Genomic DNA, 25,974 nt, shown 5'->3' with positions numbered 1-25,974 from the left:
CAACAAACGTAGAACAGAAAAAGAAAACCTATATATAAATATTACAATAAATACACACTTAATATGAGACAGTTAGGAGACTTTGTGCACATATGTGATGATGTCCATTTTTACTGTCTGCTAATTTCGCACTGGTGTAGCACGGACGCATTTCATCTCCTCGTTTGAGACCGATCATCCACAGATCGCCGACAATGCCATTAGTCTGGGTTATTAGATCCGATCAGACCACGACAATTGGGCAGAAATGCGGCGCCCACATTACACTGATCAGAAACGGATCCCTGGAGTATCAGAGAGATCACAATACACAGGGTAGTGCCGTGTACAGCACACAAAGTAGATATCAGTATATCGCGCTGTTATGTGCCTACATCAAACTAACTTATAAAAATGAAAAACAACCAAATGTATTATCAAAAATCCAAAACAAAAAGTTTTTTTCTAGAAGTAACAGACACAAAAATAATATTTCAGGGGAAACCTCTACAAACTGTGTTAAAAAAAAACATCAAGGTGAGTAGCGGATATAGATTATTGATGTGAATACTTTTCTATCCAATGATGACAAAAGTATTCTGAGAAAAGTATTCACATCGATTTTTCTGGCTAATACGGCACCACAATATAATTTGTTATTGTACATCAGGTTATAGAATATGAAATAAATCTGGGCCGCATGCATTTATAGGAGTGACTGAAGGAGTCAGAATGTGATCTGTACACAAAGCGGCACGTGACCACATACAACATGTATTACTTGAGCACATAGAATAAATGTCTGGTCACAATATGCTGCAGAATTCAAAGCCAAGGATCTGTAGGTGTGCGGTGTGATGATAAAGCCGGCAGCACATCACACACAGAACTGTAAGTGTACGCAGGGGGTCATGGGCGGGATGTACAGCAGATTCCACACAGATACAGGAAGGCGCCAGAGCAGGAATCCAGCGCGCTTTCGGGGATGGCTTTAACCTGATCTGCAGGCTGGAGTGATATATGATTATATATGGGCACACGTCACTGGAAAAATCTTATTCTGAGTCCTCTCTTTCAGCTTCACTGCTTTTACAATCTATGTGATCACACCGCACATTTGCAGTTCTTTCCGCCACGTTGCTCTGAATTTTTTTGCATACTGTGACTATGATAGACACATATTCAAATATCATATATTTACACGTGGTCGCAGGCGACGTTATATGTACAGGTGACATTCTGACTCTCCCATCTGCATTTTGCCCAGATTCCTTCTATATTATATGACAGCAATCCTCTTTATAGGACTTTGCAGCCTTAAATTCTCAATCATCCCTTGACCTTGGGAGATTAACATTTTCAGGTTTCCCCAGAAATGTTATTTTGAGTTGGTATCTCTTCTAAAGCTTTGAATTTGGAATACACATTTGGTCACGTTAGATTTGTGGGTAAAATTCCTTTAACCCGGAACCTTGCAACAACGTGACGCCAATTCACCCACGTGTACTGTAGACATTGATCCCATCTGACCTCTTCAGCACAAGGTCTCCGGTACCGCTTACACTATGGCGTCCATGTACAGGACCCAGATTCTGCTCCTGGTCATGTGCGACCACCAGCCCTGGTGGGACACGGAGGAGATGAGAAAAACAGCAGGAGCCACCAGGACAAGTATCTAGGAGCACTGGAATAATTTATGTAAATTCTCCTAATTAAATTTGGGTGTTTCTGAGCTTAGTAAAAGTTCCGGTCTTCCCTGAATTCTCACCGGGTGAGGTTACAAAAGTTACCATGATATTTCTCATCTTGTCAGCATCTGTGCGGTTCCCGGGGGTAGCATTACTGTGTCCACACCCTGACACGCATTTCCGACCTAGGTCGTGCCCCAATTATTTATTACATAAATGAATGTGTTATCTGCATACTTCTTACCTACAGGCTTATTATTATGCCTTTTAATTAGCAATGCACGTTAATTATCCACCATCTTATTTTTCCTGTGTTTCCTCCTTTTTCTTGAGTTAATTTAATTCTGTGTACATTTTGCCTTTTAATATGTTTTTTTTAATCTAACCATTGTACTTGCGCGGGCACTTCTGCCACCCACTGTGGTGTTTTACTCTACTCCCCATGTCCCATTACCATTCTGCTTAGGTCCATGCCTAATGGTTTCTTTGGTTTTCGATTGTTCAGCACATCTCATGATAGTAAAGGACTTTGGTATACTAAGGAATCTCCCATTTTATACCATAGGTGCCGGATTAAAGGAATTTCAGTGTAAACGTGTGTACTCTGTATACTTCAGTGCAGACAATAAAAATGTACAATATCATCTCACAATGGACCCTTCATGTCCTCTACATGGACAGATGATGATGATTATATGCAGACGCCTTCATGCCTCGCCTCTAGGATATTTCTAGGACATAAGATTTTTAGGAGACTAAAAAATAAGTTATAAGCGGATTTTTAAAATATCACTTTACATATGGAATAATTCCAATTAAAAAAAAAAGTAAGCATTTTATAAATCCATCGTATAACTTATCTTCTCATGACTTGTAATCAAAGCTTTTTTTTTAAATGGCGGTCAGCTCAACGAGCCACGAAAGGCGAGTCACCTACCAATACATCCAGGTGAAGGATTGGACATGATCAGAGGACAGGATGGCTGTCATTATCCAGTAGTTTACCTTCACGGCAAAACACCAGTGATCACATAGCCCAGATTACCCCGACACGTCCGGGTAAAATGGGTAAATTAATCCCTTTCCCTTCCATTTCCAAACAGGATGGAAATTCAAAGTTGCAAACTGATTTGCAGAACACAACTCCGTAGACAAAGATGAAAATAGTGATCGACGCCGATAACCTGCGATCTCTGTCACACAAATATTTCATCCTCTTTGGGACTTGTCAGTGCAGAGCAGCCCACTAGCCGCCATCTTCCTGCATATAGAGGAGGCATGAAGGCATCTGCATATATCTGTGCACTCGGTCTCATAACGCCTCCTATTAAAAATGAGGATTCATGGTCTGAGCGTCCGGTTTGTTACAGATCCAGTGTTTGTCCGAGTAGCACAGAGCGCTGGAGATGCGACCGCTGTTCACCAGCACACAGCTCGAATAGCCAACGATCGAGAACCTGGAGGGAGAAAAGAAAAAAATAGTGTGAGAATGTAAAAGTTCACAAAACCGTTCATCCCCTCAGCATAGGTGCACATAATATATATCTAAGGCACACAACTGGCCTAAAAAAAAAAGTGCTAAATAAATGCTAAAAAGAATGAACCCACACATTGCCACATAAAAAGGAGCAAATGTTCCATCTTTAGAACTACTTTTACCGCTTCAGGTTTCCAAAGATATGCAGCAGTTAAAAGAATTGTCCCGAGCATTCAGGCAGATTCGCTTTTAAGCTGTTATGTTATATGTATAAAAACCACAACATGGTGTCAAACAAAACAAAAAAAAAACAAAAAACACAAAACATAATGTTAAGACACTACCTTCTTAAAAAAAAGTGTGAACCAATATCAGTTCCTGGAAGTTAGGGTACCGTCACACAGTGCAATTTTGATCGCTACGACGGTACGATCCGTGACGTTGTAGCGATATCGTTACGATATCGCAGTGTCTGACACGCTACTGCGATCAGGGACCCTGCTGAGAATCGTACGTCGTAGCAGATCGTTTGGAACTTTCTTTCGTCGCTGGTTCTCCCGCTGTCATCGCTGGATCGTTGTGTGTGACAGCGATCCAGCGATGCGTTCGCTGGTAACCAGGGTAAACATCGGGTTACTAAGCGCAGGGCCGCGCTTAGTAACCCGATGTTTACCGTGGTTACCAGCGTAAAAGTAAAAAAAAAAAAAACCGTACATACTCACCATCTGATGTCCGTCAGGTCCCTTGCCGTCTGCTTCCCGCTCTGACTGTCTGCCGGCCGGAAAGTGAGAGCAGATCACAGCGGTGACGTCGCCGCTGTGATCTGCTTTCACTTTACGGCGGCACTCAGTCAGCGGGAAGCAGACGGCAAGGGACCTGACGGACATCAGATGGTGAGTATGTACGTTTTTGTTTTTTTTTACTTTTACGCTGGTAACCACGGTAAACATCGGGTTACTAAGCGCGGCCCTGCGCTTAGTAACCCGATGTTTACCCTGGTTACCCGGGGACTTCGGCATCGCTCCAGCGCCGTGATTGCAACGTGTGACTGCAGTCTACGACTCTGGAGCGATAATCATACGACGCTGCAACGTCACGAATCGTGCCGTCGTAGCGATCAAAATTGCACTGTGTGACAGTACCCTTACACAAGAGGTGAGAATTGATACATGTCCGTCTAGAAATTATCAGGGCAGAACTGTGCACAAAGTTTATTCCCCTCCGCTGAGGACCCCAGTAATCCACAGAGGGGGTCCCTTCTGAAGTGGAGCAACGGCCGTGCACACCGGCTCTGTAGGACTGGGGGGATAGTGGAGAACGGCAGTGGATACCTGCAGCCGTACCACAGCGGTGGTGGTGCGCATGTGTGACCATCGCCAAGTAAGGACAATCCCTTTAACTAGAAGGATTCAGCCTGTTTGAATGTGAACATTTTCTCCATTCAATGGGAACAGGAGAAATCTGCTGACTACTCTATGGAGAATTCAGAGGGAGAGTCCAAAAATCCACAATTGGGCGTCGAGACCACGTTCACACGCAGCATTTGAACTAGGTTCAAAATGCATTTTTTTTCAGCATTTTTGGTGGATTACATGCGATTTGTCTACAGTGCATATTTAATAAAGTTACATTTGTTCACCAAAGGCAGAAAAACTTGTTGGCTGAGGGTTTTTTCTTTGCAAGGTCTCATTGCCTTCGATGGGTGAACAAAAACAAAAAAGTATGTGCATTAGATTTCTGAAATAATACTTTTCAGCAGAATAAAAACAGGAACCAAAAAAAAATAAAAGTTGCAGAACTGTTCCCCAGAGATATAATATTCTCTATTTACATAAATTAGATCGCCAACAATCTGGTTTCTATCATTCTGGGACATGTCTCACATGTCCATGACAGCAGGGTATCATTTCTTGGGAGGTTTCCTCTTACAGGAGCCTCTGGTACAGGAAAGAAATATATCTTGGTACTGTATTAGCCAGTAGATAGAAAAATATTTAGAATTGAGAGTCCTCAGTGGTTGATACCTTTTAATGGCTAACTAAGATGGTAACATATGTACATACGTATGTAGTCTCGAAAGCTTGCAATTTGTAAGTTAGCCATTAAAAGGTATCAACCACTGAGGACTCTCAATTCTAAATATTTTTAGGAGCCTCTGGGTTGTCTGATCAGTGTCGCTGGTTCCCAAGGAACAGACTACAGAAATCCAACGCGTTTCAATGTTACCGACAGGTGATCGCACTTACAGGTCATTAAAGTTGGAGCCGTTCGGCCAGACCCACGGCTCAGTTTCGTTTTCTCTTCTTAGACCGATCCAGTGGTCAGAGGAGCCTTTGAATCGGAAAATGAAGTCCTGAGGAATAAAAACCAAAAACCATCGTCAATCAGAGGCTTACAGCAATCCAGAACCACGACGACCACGTGATATTTTATTTTGCATTTTTGTTTCTTCCTCCCCTTCTTCCAATTTTTCTGTCCCCATCGCAGTTATGAGGTTGTTTTTTTACCCAGGGAAATTTGTAGTTTAGAATGACAACATATAAAGTGCCGTAGGATTATGGCAACACCGAACGGTAATGGCAGAACTTCATTTTTTTTTTTTTACATTATGTGTTCCACAGAAATGAGAAAAAAAAAAAGAGCAAATGAGTTGTGTCTGCAAAGTTGGTGCTAAAACAATGATAAAGAAAAATGAATTCACAATCTGAGTCATCACAACCTAAAAAAAAGAAAAAAAAAAAAAGGGCTTTTTTTGTGAAGGCGATAATGTAGACCAAATGGCAATCCTCTAACACAAAAGCAATGAAAAAACCTCAGCTCACCCTTGATGGAAACCAGGTAAGTTTGTGGTGTGGAGAAGCCCGGAGTCTTGTCTCTGCCAGACATTGGAAGGAGTCCAGCTTCTATCCATAAAATTAAATCCATTATTTCATGATTAAATTACAGAGTTTATGAACATAGCAGTCATTTGAAACGCGTCCGGTGTCACCTCCTTGCACCCCTTATCCCCCATCAGGTCTATGCCTAAGCATATTGTAGTGTTGCCATATCTATTTTAATCATGAAATAAAGGATTGGATTTTATGGATAGAAGCTGGACTCCCTTTACTTCACACAATACCCATTGGCTTGTGAGGTTGCACTTTTGCGGTCCCGGACCCCGGCATCCCACAGGTACCTACCAGCTCATGTTTCCCGTCTATAATGGCGAGAGAAGCGTTCCTGGAGGCACAGAAGCTCTGGCTCTTCTCCCATTCTCTAAGATTTGTAGAGAAATAATAACATTTTCTCTTGTACCAGATCCAGTCGTCTTCACAGGGGTCACTGGAGACTGGTATTGTTTTGGGGGTCTGACATTTACCTGTAAAGAAAGATGTTACATATCGACCTTTCCAAAATCTGCTCTCTTACAACAGCGCTCTTCAGTGCAATGACGGACGATCCTCTCAAAAATGTGCAAAATTAATCTCTGGATTACAGGAGATCACTCCAACATTCTGAATTATCACACGGTCATAAAAGTCTATGGTACATCGCAGATCTACGCCGGATTATCAGATGCTGGAATACAGGGCAGTACATATAAAAGACATCCTTCTGCTTCCTGCATTATTACATTTCCTCTGTTTGTGACCGTTTGTGGTTATCTCCACCACGCTGCCATATTAACCCTCCATGTAACACACCCAGAAATCGTGGGGAACAGAGCCGCACCAGGGAACAGAATATTTGTCTCCCCCGGTAATAATTGCCGTCTCCCCCGACAATCACTGCCATCTCCCCCGACAATCACTGCCGTCTCCCCCGACACCCATCTTCAGTGTAACATTATGTCTGGATTCTTTTATCAGGACATGAGACTAACCTCCAGTAACTACAGCAACCAACACAAAGATGAGGACGACTGCAATGAATATTACAGATATCAGGGCTGTGAGTAGAACCATCGTCTTCTTTTTGCTTCCTAAAAATAAAAAAAAAAATTAAAAAAAGAGAGAAATCTAAATTATGCATTTGCGGAAAGAATAGACTTTAAAAGAAACCCCTCTTGTTATACTTTAAAAAGCTGCCGGGGACCGAGCTGCACAGAACACTAGTCAGACAGTCTGGTCCCTGGCGGCTTCTCCCCATGAGTGACAGGTATCTCCCAATACACCCATGCAGGCTGTCAGTCACAGGTCGGGAGAAGGCACCGGGGACCCGACTGACTAGTGTCCTGTGCGGCTCAGTCCCCCCAACTGTTAAAGTGTTTTTTTTTCATGAAACACCGCAGCATTTCAGCTTCAAACAGGCCTAGCTGAGATCATAAACCCAGTGCCCAATATATGTATCAGTCACCAGGTTCCCCTTAAAGTAGCAAACCCACTAGTACTCAGCCCACTGTCCCTGTACAGTCATCTGCGCCTCCTCTTACTGCTCCGCACCGACATCCGGCCATCTTCACATTAGGCCCAGGTGTGTCCTGGCCTAGAGAACGTGTCATAAGATTGCAACGTACGTCGTGAAAGTCCGGGTCGGAAGTCTCTGGGGTTTCAGTGTGCAGCAGCAGTAAAAAGTGCGCAATTTGGTGAATTCGATTCTCATCAGATCTGCTCAGTTTAAATATATTAACTACACTCCCTGACAGAAGTTATGTCGCTTATTCATGTTATGTAAATAAAAGCTTATAACCTGATGTTAAATTCATCCATTGGTTGTATAAATTATTCTTTAGAAAGCTGAAACCCTCCGAAATGTGGTTTAGGTTAAGAAAATAAATTGGCATCAATGCACAAATATTGATCAGTGAATGGACACAGAATGGTCAGATTTTGGCAAGACGATAGTTTTGTCGCCTGGTCATATAATGCACCCAATCCTAGTTTACATCCTCACCTGTGCTCAGTAAATGATCGGTTAATTAGTGTGTGTGTATAAAAAGAAACCCAGCACCCCAGACCTTTACTTGAACTGCAACTTGAGCTCTGACAACATGCCAAAAATCCACCCTGCGACCAAAGCCTAGATTATCAAGAGGCTGAAGACCAGATCCACTGCAGAGGTGGCTGGCATCTTTAATGTGTCTCAGCGTCAAGTACAAAGAATTAAAAAAAGATTTGAAGAGACTGGAGATGTGTTTGACAAGCCCAGGTCCGGCAGACCCCGCAAGACAACTGCTCAGGAGGAACGCTTGATGATTATAAAATCCAAAGCAAGCCCTTCTTCTACTGCAGCAGAGCTCCAACAGGCCTGGTCACCTCAAGTCCCTGTGTCAACTAGAACAGTGTGTAGGATTCTGTCTTGAAATGGCCTCGATGGTCGAATCAGTGCCCAGAAGCCAGCACTAAACAAAAGTCAAATAAAAAACCGTGTGGCATTTGCAAAGTCCCGCAGCCTGCTAAACAGATGGACGCTGGAAAAGTGGCAGAAGGTGGATTTCTCTGATGAATCTTCAGTAGAATTACACCACAGCCACCGCAAATACTGCAGGAGACCTACTGGAGCCCGTATGGATCCAAAATACACCCAGAAAACAGTTACATTTGGTGGTGGAAAGATCATGGTCTGGTGTTACATTCAGTATGGGGTCTGCGAAACATTTGCAAGGTGGAAGGCAATATCAATAGCCTAAAATATCAAGACGTATTAGCTACCTCTTATATTCCAAATCATAAAAGGGCTAAAATTCTGCAGCAGAATGGTGCTCCATCTCATACATCCATCTCTACAACAAAGTTCCTCCAGGCAAAAAAGATCAAGGTGCTCAAGGACTAGCCAGCCCAGCCACCAGACATGGACATCATTGAGCATGTTTGGGGTAGGATGAAAGAGGAAGCTTGGAAGACAAAACCAAAGAATCTAGATAAACTCTGGGAGGCAGGTAAGACTGCATTCTTTGCTATTCCTGATGACTTCATTAATAAATTGTATGAATCATTGTTGAACCGCATGGATGCAGTCCTTCAAGCTCATGGAAGTCACACAAAATATTAAATATGACTCTAATAGCACCACAACTTCACTCACCAATGTTATGCAACATATATTTGTATTTAAAGTTAATTATTTGTTTGAATATCACATTACTTTGGGCGACAAAACTTTTGTCTTGCCAAAATCTGACCATTCTGTGTCCATTAACCCCTTCACCCCCAAGGGTGGTTTGCACGTTAATGACCACTGTCCCTTTATGAGGTTATAACTCTGGAACGCTTCAACGGATCCTGGTGATTCTGACACTGTTTTCTCGTGACATATTGTACTTCATGATAGAGGTAAAATTTCTTTGATATTACCTGCGCTTATTTGTGAAAAAAATGGAAATTTGGTGAAAATTTTGAAAATTTCGCAATTTTCCAACTTTGAATTTTTATGCAATTAAATCACAGAGATATGTCACACAAAATACTTAATTACTAACATTTCCCACATGTCTACTTTACATCAGCACAATTTTGAAACCAAAATTCTTTTTTGTTAGGGAGTTATAAGGGTTAAAAGTTGACCAGCAATTTCTCATTTTTACAACACCATTTTTTTTTTAGGGACCACATCTCATTTGAAGTCATCTTGAGGGGTCTATATGATACAAAATACCCAAGTGTGACACCATTCTAAAAACTGCACCCCTCAAGGTGCTCAAAACCACATTCAAGAAGTTTATTAACCCTTCAGGTGTTTCACAGGAATTTTTGGAATGTTTAACCCCTTACTGACCTCGGACGGGATAGTACGTCCGAGGTCAGCTCCCCTGCTTTGATGCAGGGCTCCGCGGTGAGCCCGCATCAAATCCAGGACATGTCAGCTGTTTTGAACAGCTGACATGTGCCTGCAATAGCGTCGGGTGAAATCGCGATTCACCCGCCGCTATTAACTAGTTAAATGCCGCCGTCAAACGCAGACAGCGGCATTTAACTACCGCATCCGGCCGGAAATGACGTCATCGCCGACCCCCGTCACATGATCGGGGGTCGGCGATGTGTCAGGACAGTAACCATAGAGGTCCTTGAGACCTCTATGGTTACTGATCGCCGGTGGCTGTGAGCACCACCCTGTGGTCGGCGCTCACAGCACACCTGCAATTCTGCTGCATAGCAGCGAACATGAGATCGCTGCTATGTAGCAGAGGCGATCGGGTTGTGCCTGCTTCTAGCCTCCTATGGAGGCTATAGAAGCATGGCAAAAGTAAAAAAAAAGTTTAAAAAAATTTGAAAAAAATAAAAAAAACATAAATCACCCCCCTTTCGCCCCATTCAAAATAAATCAATAAAAAAAAAAAATCAAATCTACACATATTTGGTATCGCCGCGTTCAGAATCGCCCGATCAATAAAAAAAAGCATTAACCTGATCGCTAAACGGCGTAGCGGGAAAAAAATTCGAAACGCCAGAATTACGTTTTTTTGGTCGCCGTGACATTGCATTAAAATGCAATAACGGGCGATCAAAAGAACGTATCTGCACCAAAATGCTATCATTAAAAACGCCAGCTCGGCACGCAAAAAATAGTCCTCAACCGACCTCAGATCATGAAAAATGGAGACGCTACGAGTATCGGAAAATGGCGCAAATTTTTTTTTTTTTTTTTTAGCAAAGTTTGGAATTTTTTTTCACCACTTAGGTAAAAAATAACCTAGTCATATTAGGTGTCTATGAACTCGTACTGACCTGGAGAATCATAATGGCAGGTCAGTTTTAGCATTTAGTGAATCTAGCAAAAAAGCCAAGCAAAAAACAAGTGTGGGATTGCACTTTTTTTGCAATTTCACCGCACTTGGAATTTTTTTCCCGTTTTCTAGTACATGACATGGTAAAACCAATGATGTCGTTCAAAAGTACAACTCGTCCCGCAAAAAATAAGCCCTCACATGGCCAAATTGACGGAAAAATAAAAAAGATATGGCTCTGGGAAGGAGGGGAGTGAAAAACGAACACAAAAAAAAACGGAAAATTCCAAGTTCATGAAGGGGTTAAATAAAACTGAACATTTAACTTTTTTTCACAAAAAATTTACTTCAGCTCCAATTTGTTTTATTTTACCAAGGGTAACAGAAGAAAATGGACCCCAAAAGATGTTGTACAATTTGTCCTGAGTACGCCGATACCCCATATGTGGGGGTAAACCACTGTTTGGGCGCATGACAGAGCTCGGAAGCGAAGGAGCGCCATTTGACTTTTCAATGCAAAATTGACTAGAATTGAGAAGGGACGCCATGTTGCGTTTGGAGAGCCCCTGATGTGCCTGGAAAGTAGACCCCCTAAAGGAACTTATGTAGAGGTGTGGTGAGCACTTTGACCCACCAAGTGCTTCACAGAAGTTTATAATGCAGAACCGCAAAAGTAACAATTTTTTTTATTTTCCCAAGGGCAAGAGAAGAAATTGGACCCCAAAAGTTGTTGTACAATTTGTCCTGAGTACGCTGATACCCCATATGTGGGGGGGGGGGAACCACCGTTTGGGCGCATGGGAGGGCTCGGAAGGGAAGGAGCGCCATTTGGAATGCAGACTTAAAAGGAATGGTCTGCAGGCGTCACATTGCGTTTGCAGAGCCCCTAATGTACCTAAACAGCAGAAAACCCCCCCCCCCACAAGTGACCCCCAAATTGGAAAGTAGACCCCCCAAGGATCTTATCTAGATGTGTTGTGAGAGCTTTGAACCCCCAAGTGTTTCACTACGGTTTATAACGCAGAGCCGTGCAAATAAAAAAATTATTTTTCCCAAAAATTATTTTTTAGCTCCCAGTTTTGTATTTTTCCAAGGGTAACATGAGCAATTGGACCCTAAATATTGTTGTCCAATTTGTCCTGAGTACGCCGATACCCGATATGTGGGGGGGAACCACCGTGTGAGCGCATGGCAGAGCTCGGAAAGGAAGGAGCATCATTTGGAATGCAGACGCGTCACATTGCGTTTGCAGAGCCCCTAATGTACTTAAACAGTAGAAACCCCCCACAAGTGACCCAATATTGGAAACTAGACCCCCAAGGAACTTATCTAGTTGTGTTGTGAGAGCTTTGAACCCCCAAGTGTTTCACTACAGTTTATAACGCAGAGCCGTGCAAATAAAAAATATTTTTTTTCCACAAAAATTATTTTTTAGCCCCCAGTTTTGTATTTTCCCAAGGGTAACAGGAGAAATTGGATCCTAAAAGTTGTTCTGCAATGTGTCCTGAGTACGCCGATACCCCATATGTTGGGGTAAACCCCTGTTTGGGCGCACGGGAGAGCTCGGAAGGGAAGGAGCACTGTTTTACTTTTTCAACGCAGAATTGGCTGGAATTGAGATCGGACGCCATGTCGCGTTTGGAGAGCCACTGATGTGCCTGAACAGTGGAAACCCCCCAATTATAACTGAAACCCTAATCCAGACACACCCCTAACCCTAATCCCAACAGTAACCCTAACCACACCTCTAACCCAGACACACCCCTAACCCTAATCCCAACCGTATTCCCAACCGTAAATGTAATCCAAATCCTAACTTTAGCCACAACCCTAACTGTAGCCTTAACCCTAGCCCCAATCCTAACCCTAGCCCCAACCCTAGCCCTAACCCCTAGGCAGCTGACACCCGGCCGCGATCAGCCGCGCTCCCCCCGTGAGCACGGCCGATCGTGCTGGACGTACTATTCCGTCCTTGGGAATTAGGGCCCACCCCACATGGACGGAATAGTACGTCCAATGGCAGAAAGGGGTTAAATGATCAATATTTCTGCATTGATGCCAATTTATTTCTTAACCTAAACCACATTTCGGAGGGTTTCAGCTTTCAAAAGAATAATTTATACAACCAATGGATGAATTTAACGTCAGGTTATCAGCTTTTATTTACATAACATGGATAAGCGACATAACTTCTGTCAGGGAGTGTACAATAAAAATAAAAAAAAAGTCTAATGGAATAAAACACAGGCTGGCATGTTGTTCAGCTTTTTTTGTACATCTGAGCCGAGTGATCCAAGTGGCTATGAAGGCGGCCCAGATATCGGTGCTATAGTGGGGTCAGTATCCCACAACTGACAAACATTGTGAAGATGACGAGCGTCACATCATGGAGAGCAGAGCAGGCCCGGTGTGAAAGCGGATCCAGAAACCACTCCTCTATGGAAATGATCAGAGGACGGAGGATATGAAGAATCGTTCTAAGGCCGGAGACACACTGGTGCGAGATACGGCCGAGTCTCGCTGGTTAAAAGCAAGCTGTGGCTCCTGTACTCCGGAGTGGAGCGTGCAGCTGCATAGCAATACATGGAGCTGCACGCTCCGCTCTGGAGTGCCGGCGCCACAGCTTGCTTTTAACCAGCGAGACTCGGCCGTATCTCGCACCAGTGTGTCCCCGGCCTAATAAACAGGCTGGGAGGAGAATGTTTGGAATTGATAAGAGGATGATGTTAAGGATAGTTCTGTTTAAAGGGATCAGGGGAGGATGTAAAGAATCATTCTGCTGGACAGACTGCGCAGCCAAGTAAATTTTGGCCAACTACAACTTTGTTGTCCAACTAACTTGTCCAAAACCCACAACTAATCGTTCCTGTGTATGAATGAAACAAGGTGACACCAGAGAATAGAAGAAACAAAATCTGGATCATTGAGCTGCGGAAAAATAATGACTGGTACAAAGATCCCAGTTTCCTGTTGTACCATGCTGCTGGTCTCGGTTGGAAAATAAGACTGAGGAAGGAAATGGTGCAGGGAGCAAGAAAATGGTGGTGGTGAGGGAAATGGTGTGTGTGTGGCGGGGGGAGAGAGCTTTCTGCGCCCTCCCTGGCTTCTACACCCATAGATTTGTGGCCCACCTCGCTCACCCACTCAAGAAGCAGTTTCCGCTATGGCAGAAGCACAATGCATCACACAACAAGGGTCTCACAGTGATGGGACTCCGCTGATGTAGCAGAGCTGGGAATGCAGAGCCCTGTATAACCCCGACCACAGCACTGACTCCACACACACAGGACACTGCCAGAGAGCTGCTAATCAGTGGTGGAGATGGACCAGAAGACACCCAGTCATAGGCCACACGAGTGTATGAAATATACATTACACACACAGCAGCTATTAACAAGTCGCCCATTTACTTTTTCCAAATGTTACAAAATTACAATGTATCTGTAAAAATCAGATTCTATACTGTGCTTTCTTGCTTTTTTGCACACACAGACATGAATGGTTGATTTGTTAGTTTTAAGGGGTTTTTTGGTTATAAATATTACTCAGGTGTGTTCTGTTTACAGCGGTAAGGCTATGTTCACATTTGCGGCCAGCGCCGCAGCGTCGGGCGCCGCAGCGGCGCCTCATGCATCATGCGCCCCTATATTTAACATGGGGGCACATGGACATGCGGTGCACTTGCTTTTTGCGCCGCATGCGTCCCTGCGGCGCCCGCGTCGGGGCGCAGAGGACGCAGCAAGTTGCATTTTTGCTGCGTCCAAAATCAATGAAAAAAAGGACGCATGCGGCGCAAAAAGCAGCGTTGTGCATGTGTTCACATTTGCGCTGTGCGTTGCGGCGGCGACGCTGCGGCGCACACCGCAAATGTGAACGTAGCCTTACATCACACTGATCTCAGGTATGTACGGCATCTTCATGATGATAAATACAATATAAATAGCAAATTATACATTGTGTGTAATTATCACCTGCATTTATAGTGATCATTAATCAACCATATGCAAATTGCCTCTTCAGAGAGAAAGAGGACTTAAACTGGAAAATCAAGATCCCCCCCCCCCCGCGCTCAGTGCGCACGTGGCCTTACACTTCTGAGGATGGGTCGCCGATCCGGGGATTGCCGGGGAGACACATCCTCATATGAAACTACTACGTGGATTTCCCACAGAAATAAATAGGAAAAAGTTTTCCAAGCCGATCAGAAACTCCGTGTGAGCACAGCCTGAGCGATGAGGTGTTCTCCAGAGCAGAACAGTTCTACACTGAGTGATAAACCGATCTCTACAGGGAGCGGACATCACCAGGATTACAGCGCTGCCCCCACATTAGTGCCAATAACAATATTTTATCACTCCCATCTGCCGGCTTCCTTCTTTCACATACTTTATCCTGTTTGAGCACAACAACAATCACGACCTCGGATGCAGCTGTATTTTTTGCATAACATGAAAATGGTGAAAACCAGAAAAGAGCAGTAATCAATCTGCTCTATCCAGTAGCGCTGCTCATCCAGATCTTCCAAGTTCATGAATGTAATGCTCAGACGCAGTGAAGACTGACACGGACGCCGCTCTTCTGCTGCTCTGAGCAGGTGCAGTAATACAATTCTAACAGGTATTATATTCATAGGTTTTCTATTGTAGAGAATAGGATTACTACAGGGGTGTTGGACGACTGATAGTCCTTAGGACGCTCCGTGAATATACAGGAAATATGGAGATTGCTGTATAGGGAGCTGCAGAGGTCAGTGCTGCCGACTGCTGTCAGTCTCCAGCTACAAATACCCAGACCCCATTATCTTCATTCAACCTTTCCACTGTGGACACAAAAAACCCAATAATGTTTCTACATTAAAAACAATAAAGACTCTGGTGAGATCCGCAGAATAAACCGACATGCTACAGATTCGTTCATTCACCAGCAATGTGGATTATCAGGGTCTGTCCTCGGGAGTTAGTGAAAGGATTGTGAAGATACAGGGCGATGTTCACACCTACATCCGGACAATAAGATGAAGTGCCGCTTCTTACAACACACAGCTCTGGTGACAGACCGGTAACTATCAATATGGCTTCCATTCTTGTCTGCCAGCATCAGACATCACAACATGAAGGAATGACATTTACCACAACAACATAAAAAAAAGACCAAATCCTCTGGTTTAGGACATTCTGTGGCTGCTTGCAATGGTAATCTGTTTTCTCCATCAATCTGAAAAAAAAAAAAAAAAGACATAAAATCATAAAAATAAAACAATCATCATCAACGTCGTCAACATCAACAACACCCACGACAACACTGCAGGCAGCATCGGGAAGCCGTCATGGGGAAAATGACATCTTGTAATGCAGATTTGTTATGTGCATTTTTTTTTTTAAACCAATTTTTATATTCACATTGCAAAAAATTTTATCATTTTGTTATTTTCACAGTTGCCATTGTGCCATTTTAAACTCATCCTGTGTGTTTTCATGAAGAGTTTTCAGAAGTCTCATTATCATCAGAGGCAGGAGTGCAATGATAACGTCTCTATACACCGCTAATAACACAGGATCCACCAATCACAATAGGCGACGTCACAGCTGCACTAACGCTCAATAGTCACGGTACTTCAATAATAAAAGAATCCGCGTCCGTTCATTGCTGCTGATCAGCCAGACACATGTGCTGCTATGGATGACGTACGCCGCAGTGTGCTATATCGTGTCTCACGTTGTAAGACTTGTGTTATAGAATTAGCACCTGGAAGTTCCACAGATCATCGAAAAAGAAAACTAAACAAATGGACATTGGGTTGATAACCTGAGAAAAGAAAAAAGCTGCTCAGAACAGAAGCAAAAAGAGCCACCGAAAAGGGTCTTATTCCATTCAGACACACAAACCGCAGCTGCTCCCTCCCCGAACGGCGATCCACTACCATACGGCAGATCAGCGAGATCTGTGGCCGATCACCATCTGTTGTGATAGTTTATGTTTAGACAGAAAGCGAAAGTCTGAGAACACATCAGTCTAAACTGTGCTTATGGCTGTAGATCTGTAGTGTGCGGCCATTTAGAAGAGCCAATAATCGGGGCAACAACGTTCCCGACTTTCGTGAAATACTCAACAAACAGGAAAAAACACCGGTCATCGGGAGCGACGATTAAGCTTGCCTAAAAATAATCGTTTTCTTCAGTAGATCGACCTGCGAGAAAAGCGCACAGAACACTCACACCAACCAGATAGTAAAAATAAAAATGCCAACAATGCGCAAAATAACCTTTCAAAGTAGAGCAGAAATCCGACAAGTACAGAAAACTAAAGCTCCAAATGAAAGTATAAGAATCCCTGAGTAAAGGACAAGTTACAAAGCTTTGCCCAAATCAAAATTACGCAAAAAAAAAAAAAAAAGACTTTTGGCGCATTGTTGCCAGATCCATTTTCACCAAAGTGGGTGGGAAAAGGACTGTATGTGAAGTGGTGAAATGGACCCGGCACATTGAGGAAAATTCACACCACCTGAAGAGGTGCGGGGCGCCAGGAATGTGCTCCAGAGTGTAGTCACATTACACCACTTGTAACATACTCATAACTTATTATAGCGGTTGTCCGATGTTAAGCTACAAGTCTGCAGTCATACTATAGTCACTATGTCATACTCCGATGCCGGGAGCGCTCAGGCATGCGACTGCAAGTATGTCTAGTCAGAATGTGGCCGGAAGTATGTGCAGCGCCCCAGAGTCCTGGTCGTTGCAGTACTGATGCTCCGCCGCTAAGGGGAGTGATGGTACGTCTGATGGCACTGAAGGAGTTCACCTGACCAGGTATCACAGACACCAATACATTTTACAGCCGGGCCTCCGGGGGGAGCTAAGGGTTCTATTCACTAGGCCACTCCCCGCCATAGTGGGTAAACTGGGGGTCAGGCAGGAAGTTAGTCAGAAGCTGACTGGGTTGGAACCAGGCAACATCCTGTGGCAGAGGGTGTTGCAGGGGAAGATTCAGGGGGGTCCCTGTCAGGGGTGGGATCCTGACAGAGGCCTAGCGAAAAGGAAAGAACGTTAAGGAACCGCGCCTGCACTACATTGCGGCGGTATCTCAAGAAAGGACAAGAAGCGAGGTTTATTGTGGAGAGTGAGAAACGAGATCACAGCAAAAAGGAGATAACACCAGTAGGAGTTGTGCTGTAAGATCGAGGCAACATCCTACTGAGGCGCGTAGCCGGTGGCCGGAACGCCGAGGAAGTATTGGGCTCCAAGCCTAACTTCAAACCAACGGCAGGACAGTTAATTATAGGTTGGCTGTCTCACCTAAATCACCTGAGCAGACATAGGGGGCAACTGTGGGAGAGGGGCGACGCTAGGGTCCCGGAAGAACTCCAGGCCTTCCCGTCATACGGGTGCGTCCTAGCCATATCATCTGGGGGACGGAGAAGAACATCAGAACAGATATAAGTTGTGGGAAGAACATCAGAGAAAGGAACATCAGAAACAGACAACAGTTGTGAGGACTATCCCGTGGTGCTCAGCAGGGAAGGACTACAACACACAGGCGCTAGAAGGTAGGCACAGATTTCCACCTGCAAAGGGAACTCTGGAGGTGCCATCGGACCGGCCGGTCTCAGACAGCCCTGTTAAACGTACTCTGGATTGCGGACCCTTAAGCCTTCAGTAAAGAGGTAAAGAGACTGCAACCTGGTGTCCTCGTTATTCACCGCGAACTGCACCACCACCTACACCTTTCATTGGACGCCCCTTAGCAGGGTCACGGACCGGGTCTAGCCACCGTGACAACCAAGAACTGAGACAGGGAGGCCCGGTACCGAGTACCCCGCGGCCCTGCGTCTGGGGGCGCTCCATATGCAAATATCATACCTGCAGTCACATGACCTCACCAGCGCGCACAATGTGAGGATTCACAAGTCTGCAGTCACAGAGTGAGTGCAGACTTGTAGCTTAAGACCAGAGAACCCCTTCCCTTAGGCCTCTTTCACACGTCCATCTCTCCGGTGTGGTGACCATTTTTACACTTACCGGAGACACTGACACACGTAAACCTATTCATCTGAATGGATCGGTGCACATGTCAGTATGTTTCCACGGACCCCGCTTCCGTGGGCAAAACACGCTGACATGTCCACTTGTTACCATCAACACAGGCCACAAAATGTCCTGCACACGTGCACTCGGATGACACACATGAATGTCATCTGTGTGACACGCATTAGCGCCAGGGAAGAAGCGGTACAGTAAGTGCTGTTCCCCGGCGTTGAAGATGGCTCTCATCATTCTCCCCTGCTCTGCCGGCAATCAGAAGAGAATGAGAGTTGTATTCAAGTCAGAACAATAACAGCAGGAGACGGCTGATGGAACTATTACTCCCATCAGCCTACAGCTGCTCCTGCTAATAACAGTGACAGCAGGAGCGGCTGATGGGAGTATTCATCAGTCGGCTCCTGCGCTATAAATAAATAAAAAACCCGACGTGGGTTCCCCTCTATTTTCTATAACTAATTTACTGAGATAATGAGTCATGACTTTTGAGTTTTCATTGGCTGTAAGCCATAATCATAAAGGAGTTGTCCACTACTTTAAATTAACCCCCCAATGTATCCCCCCGGGGCCCCTAATGAATTTTATAAATACCTTCTGTTGCCGTTTTTGCCTGTGAGCGGCGCTATGGCGGCGGCTGAGTCCGGGTCACGTGACCCCCAGGCTGCAGCCGCCGCTAATTTCCACTGACATCACATCAGTTTCCAGAGTCTGGAACTTGACGTGACGTCAGCAGCAGGCGTGACCAGCCTCCACAGACAGCAGTCACTCAAGAGTGACTGGGCTGTTGCTGGGGCCGGCCGCGCTCATGTGCTGAGATGTGCGGCCGCTGCGGTGGTGGTGGTGGTGCGGTGGCGGGTGGGGGTCTGCGCGGTGAATCTGCCGTCGGTGGATCTGCTGGCAGTGGGGGTTCTGCGCAGTGGGTCTGCGGAAGGTGCTGGAGTGGGCGGGGGGTCTGCGGGGCTGTGCGGTGGGGTCATTGGAGTGTGTGTTTCTGTGTGCAGGCATCGTCCGATGAGACTACAAGTCCCATCGGGCTCTGCCTGCTACAGTGACAGTGAGTGACACATTAGCCAATGATGGGACAGTATTAGTCCCATCATCCGGCTAATGTGTTGAATGTAAAAAAAAACAAAACACATACACACACATACAGAACATACATGCGCCATGTGACATGCACCATGCCATACAGTACATACATACAACATACATATAGACATACAGTACATTAAACAGAGTACATACTCACCAGGGGCTCCAGGAATACAATGATGGTAGGTATCCTTCCACAATGTATTCCTACGCCCCTGTGAGAAAATAGTCCCTAGTCTCACTTCTGGCACTGCTGTGTGAAAAAGTTCCCACGCAGCAATGCCATACAGTGAGAACCTGAACTGAGGTAACCTCAGTGATGCACTGCAGGAGCCATTGTCTCCTGTCAGTGTGTCACAGTAGGTCCTATAGAGCGGTGACATCACCTGATATCACTGTTCTATAGGGGAGATCGTCGTGGGACACTCGTCGTTAATTGGACTACGGCGGACAGGTAGTATACGGTTTATTATTTTACGTTTTTTGTAGGCTCTGAAGTATGGTAAGTATGGTGAAATGAAGAATATTAAAATACTTTTTTCTAGCTTTTTTCTTCTTTCGGATTATGGGATTAATGTTTTTTCTGGCTGTGTCTTTTTTTTTTTTTTTTTTTTAACTCTTTCACTACTATAGGATTAATTATGGATAGGTGTCTTATTGATGCCTCTCCTTTATTAACCCGGCTTAATGTCACCTTACAATAGCAAGGTGACATTAACCCCTTATTACCCCATATCCCACCGCTACTCGGGAGTGGGAAGAGAGGGGCTAAGTGCTGGAATTGGTGCATCTTACAGATCTTGCGCCATTTCTGGGGCGGCTGCGGACTGGTATTTGTAGCCGGGGGGGGGGGGGGCAATATCCATGGCCCCTCTCTAGGCTATGAATATCAGCCCACAGCTGTCTGCATAGCCTTTCTGGCTATAAAATATAGGGGGACCCCACATCATTTTTTTGGGGGGTCCCCCTATTTTAACCCCTTCACCCCCGGAGCTTTTTCCGTTTTTCCATTTTCGTTTTTCGCTACCCTCCTTCCCAGAGCCATAACTTTTTTATTTTTCCGTCAATTTGGCCATGTGAGGGCTTATTTTTTGCGGGACGAGTTGTACTTTTGAACGACATCATTGGTTTTAGCATGTCGTGTACTAGAAAACGGGAAAAAAATTCCAAGTGCAGTGAAATTGCAAAAAAAGTGCAATCCCACACTTGTTTTTTGCTTGCCTATTTTGCTAGGTTCACTAAATGCTAAAACTGACCTGCCATTATGATTCTCCAGGTCACTACGAGTTTATAGACACCTAACATGACTAGGTTATTTTTCACCTAAGTGGTGAAAAAAAATTCCAAACTTTGCAAAAAACAAAACAAAACAAAATTGCGCCATTTTCCGATACTCGTAGCGTCTCCATTTTTCGTGATCTGGGGTCAGGTGAGGGCTTATTTTTTGCGTGCCGAGCTGGCGTTTTTAATGATAGCATTTTGGTGTAGATACGTTCTTTTGATCGCCCGTTATTGCATTTTAATGCAATGTCGTGGCGACCAAAAAAACGTAAATCTGGCGTTTCGAATTTTTTTCTCATTACGCCATTTAGCGATCAGGTTAATGCTTTTTTTTTATTGATAGATCGGGCGATTCTGAACGCGGCGATACCAAATATGTGTAGGTTGGGTTTTTTTTTTATTGATTTATTTTGATTGGGGCGAAAGGGGGGTGATTTAAACTTTTATATTTTTTTTATTTTTTTCACATTTTTAAAAACTTTTTTTTTTTACTTTTGCCATGCTTCAATAGCCTCCATGGGAGGCTAGAAGCAGGCACAGCCCGATCGGCTCTGCTATGCAGCAGTGATCATAAGATCGCTGCTACACAGCAGATTTGCAGGTGTGCTGTGAGCGCCGACCACAGGGTGGCGCTCACAGCCACCGGCAATCAGTAACCATAGAGGTCTCAAGGACCTCTATGGTTACCTTCCTGACACATCGCCGACCCCCGATCATGTGACGGGGGTCGGCGATGCGCTCATATCCGGCCGCACGGCCGGATGCGGTAGTTAAATGCCGCTGTCTGCGCTTGACAGCGGCATTTAACTAGTTAATAGCGGCGGGTGATCGCGATTTCACCCGCCGCTATTGCGCGCACATGTCAGCTGTAAAAAACAGCTGACATGTCGCGACTTTGATGTGCGCTCACCGCCGGAGCGCACATCAAAGCGGGGGTCCCGACATGTGACGTACTATACCGTCACATGTCGGGAAGGGGTTAATAGCCAGTAAAGGCTGCGGGCTGATATTCATAGCCTAGGAGGGGCCATGGGTATTACCCCCTTCCCAGGCTACAAATATTGGCCCCCGCTTTCCCCCTCTGGCACATAAAATTGCGCGGGAGCCCACGCCATTTTTTTTTTATTTTTTTTTAAACTGAAACATATTGTTCATTAACCCCTTTCTGCCAGCTGACGGAATAGTACGTCAGCTGGCAAGTATCCCCCGCTTTGAGGTGGGCTTCGGCGGTGAGCCCACTTCAAAGCCGCCACATGTCAGCTGTTTTCAATACAACAAAAAAAATGTACATGATCGCTAAACGGCATAGCGAGAAAAAAAAAAATCAAAAGCCAAAATCCGCGACATTGCATTAAAATACAATTCCGGGCAATCAAAAGAACGTATCTGCACAAAAGTGGTATCATTAAAAACGTCAGCTCGGCACGCAAAAAATAAGCCCTCACCCAACCCGATATCTCAGAAAATATAGATGCTACAGGTATCGGAAAATGGAACAATTATTTTATTTTTTTTAGCAAAGTTTGGAATTTTTTTTCACCACTTAGATAAAAAATAACCTAGACGTGTTTGGTGTCTATAAACTCGTAATGACCTGGAGAATCATAATGGCAGGTCAGTTTTATGCTGTGTGCAAACGTTGCAGATATACACTCTAGCCTTTTTTTTTATTTTTATAGGCCACGTTCCCACCATACTATTCCCCTCTGTGGCGTGTTCACATGTGCATTTTTTTAATGCAGTTTTTAAGGCACGAGAATCTCATTAACTGAAAGCTACAAATAAAGATTAAACGACCACCAGACGGATTTCATCACCAGGTAAGAGATAACAATACAATGTATATGAATCCGCACGGCTCAGTTATCACACACGGATCTACCTGCGTTCAATAGACGGCAGCATGAAAAATGTTGTAAATAAGAAATCAACTCCAGCCTCACCGAGTCCATAAATCTTATCCCCGGAGATCCTGGATAGAGACAAATGACGGGACGGACTAAACTGCATATTGGGATGATGGGATGATGGGCTGCCATACTAGACTCGACCACTAGATGGCAGCACATTTTACAAATGCAGCCCAGGAAATGACTTCTTGTAATATAGCAAGAAGGGAATTCAATGGAAATACTTAAATGAATCAGAACATCCACAGGGCTGGATTAAAGTTTAATAATAGAACCAGGGAAAAAAGATTGTAACTATATGGGATTATGTGTAGAATATCGGGTTACACACGCCTGGTGATATATCTCATCAACATCTCATAGGAATATGGGTATAACTATTGTTCTGTATGGGGATTATGGGTGAAATATCACAAATACACATGCCCAGGAACATATTTTATCATTATTTTAAGAACATATATATTTATCCCAAATAGTCATGCCCAGGACCACATTTGATGAATTTCCCATAATAATATGAATAGAATTATTCACCTCCATGGTAATTCAATGTGAAATATTATATTTACAGAGGCCAAATAATTTTGCAGCTTTGTTTGAAAAAATATCTTTAAAAACTTGTGGGCACCTAAGCTCCATAATAAATGAATGCCTATATGTACATTTATATTACAGCGTCAAATAGGCTAAGTAATTTCCTTTTACAGCTTGGTAATTCTGCATTCAATAGCGCTGTAATAAGTCAGTATAGGCTGTTTATTGTCTCTATATGACGGCTTTTCATTAATATAGCGATAACAGTTTGAACTATTAATTTGAAAATATCTGTATTGATTTCCTGGACATATGCAGTGTTTATACGCTCAAAGATGCTGAAACAGGCCTGGAAAGACGGGTTTAACAAAGTTTTTGCTTTTTTTTTTTTTTTTCTTCAAGATTGTGAAAACTGTCTGAAGCATTGACTTGAAAATGGCTTTTGTGACTTTATTGACATATTTTGTGGTTGGACGTCAAGGTTGCTGAAATAAGTAAATAAAGGCTGATTTAAGAGACTTTTAACTGCTTATCTTCAGTACTGAAAAAAAGGCTTAAAGCAGACCTGTCATCACATTCAATGCCACCGCAGCCGCAGATCTCCCCCCATATACAGCGCAGATCTCCCCCCATATACAGCCCAGATCTCCCCCCCATATACAGCCCAGATCTCCCCCCATATACAGCCCAGATCTCCCCCCATATACAGCCCAGATCTCCCCCCATATGCAGCCCAGATCTCCCCCCATATGCAGGGCAGATCTCCCCCCATATGCAGGGCAGATCTCCCCCCATATGCAGGGCAGATCTCCCCCCATATACAGGGCAGATCTCCGCCCATATACAGCCCAGATCTCCCCCCATATACAGCCCAGATCTCCCCCCATATACAGCCCAGATCTCCCCCCATATGCAGGGCAGATCTCCCCCCCCCATATACAGCCCAGATCTCCCCCCCATATACAGCCCAGATCTTCCCCCATATACAGTGCAGATCTCCCCCCATATACAGCCCAGATCTCCCCCCCATATACAGCCCAGATCTCCCCCCATATACAGTGCAGATCTCCCCCCATATACAGCGCAGATCTCCCCCCATATACAGCCCAGATCTTCCCCCATATACAGTGCAGATCTTCCCCCATATACAGTGCAGATCTCCCCCATATACAGCCCAGATCTCCCCCCATATACAGTGCAGATCTCCCCCCATATACAGCGCAGATCTCCCCCCATATGCAGCCCAGATCTCCCCCCATATATAGCCCAGATCTCCCCCCATATACAGCGCAGATCTCCCCCCATATACAGCGCAGATCTCCCCCCATATGCAGGGCAGATCTCCCCCCATATGCAGGGCAGATCTCCCCCCATATGCAGGGCAGATCTCCGCCCATATACAGCCCAGATCTCCCCCCATATACAGCCCAGATCTCCCCCCATATGCAGGGCAGATCTCCCCCCCCATATACAGCCCAGATCTCCCCCCCATATACAGCCCAGATCTTCCCCCATATACAGTGCAGATCTCCCCCCCATATACAGCCCAGATCTCCCCCCATATGCAGGGCAGATCTCCCCCCCCCATATACAGCCCAGATCTCCCCCCCATATACAGCCCAGATCTTCCCCCATATACAGTGCAGATCTCCCCCCCATATACAGCCCAGATCTTCCCCCATATACAGCCCAGATCTTCCCCCATATACAGTGCAGATCTCCCCCCATATGCAGGGCAGATCTCCCCCCATATGCAGGGCAGATCTCCCCCCATATACAGCCCAGATCTTCCCCCATATACAGCCCAGATCTTCCCCCATATACAGTGCAGATCTCCCCCCATATGCAGGGCAGATCTCCCCCCATATGCAGGGCAGATCTCCCCCCATATACAGCCCAGATCTCCCCCCATATACAGTCACTGCACAGGACAGTGGAGCACAGAACAGTGTAGTATCCCTAGCACAGACCGCCATGGTTCCTTACCTCTCGGACACCCGCCAAACCGCGATAATCAGCCATCACCGGATCCTCCACCGACCGTAATGAAATATGAAAGGCCGCCGAGTCACCACTGGGAGCTGAGACAATTTTTTTTTCCTGCTTTTTGCTTAAGCCACAGTTCCTCTGCTGACTGTGCAGTCTGCAGTAATGGTTTCTGTTTGTGCTTAGGGTGCACGCGGCCATACGTACCCTGCTTTTATCAGGGTTTGTGTGTGCACCTGTGACGTTCCCTCAGCGTATTGCTGAGGGGCAGCTCCTATATAAACTCTCTATTTCCTAATGGGTGGGGCCAGAGCATTGCATTGTGTTTCTGAGCCTTGTGAGT

The 25,974-nt window shown here is 44.9% G+C and overlaps 2 protein-coding genes across 3 annotated transcripts in view; both read right to left on the bottom strand.

The window, feature by feature from the left end:
• Window positions 1–25,974, bottom strand: part of LOC143769568 (C-type lectin domain family 2 member D-like) — a 187,267-nt gene that overhangs the window by 117,510 nt on the left and 43,783 nt on the right. The gene's annotated exons all lie outside the window — the stretch shown is intronic.
• Window positions 1,927–25,864, bottom strand: LOC143769566 (early activation antigen CD69-like). Its single transcript, XM_077258244.1, has 6 exons — window positions 25,632–25,864; window positions 15,919–16,003; window positions 7,010–7,108; window positions 6,327–6,505; window positions 5,391–5,497; window positions 1,927–3,124 (listed from the first exon to the last, which is right to left on the bottom strand). Exons 1-6 carry the CDS (start codon window positions 25,830–25,832, stop codon window positions 2,995–2,997), a joined length of 801 nt encoding a protein of 266 aa, XP_077114359.1. The 5' UTR covers window positions 25,833–25,864; the 3' UTR covers window positions 1,927–2,994.

The sequence above is a fragment of the Ranitomeya variabilis genome, chromosome 4, assembly GCF_051348905.1.
Source record: "Ranitomeya variabilis isolate aRanVar5 chromosome 4, aRanVar5.hap1, whole genome shotgun sequence".
NCBI classification, from domain to species: Eukaryota; Metazoa; Chordata; class Amphibia; order Anura; family Dendrobatidae; genus Ranitomeya; species Ranitomeya variabilis.
This window is presented reverse-complemented; position numbering and strand designations above follow the sequence as displayed.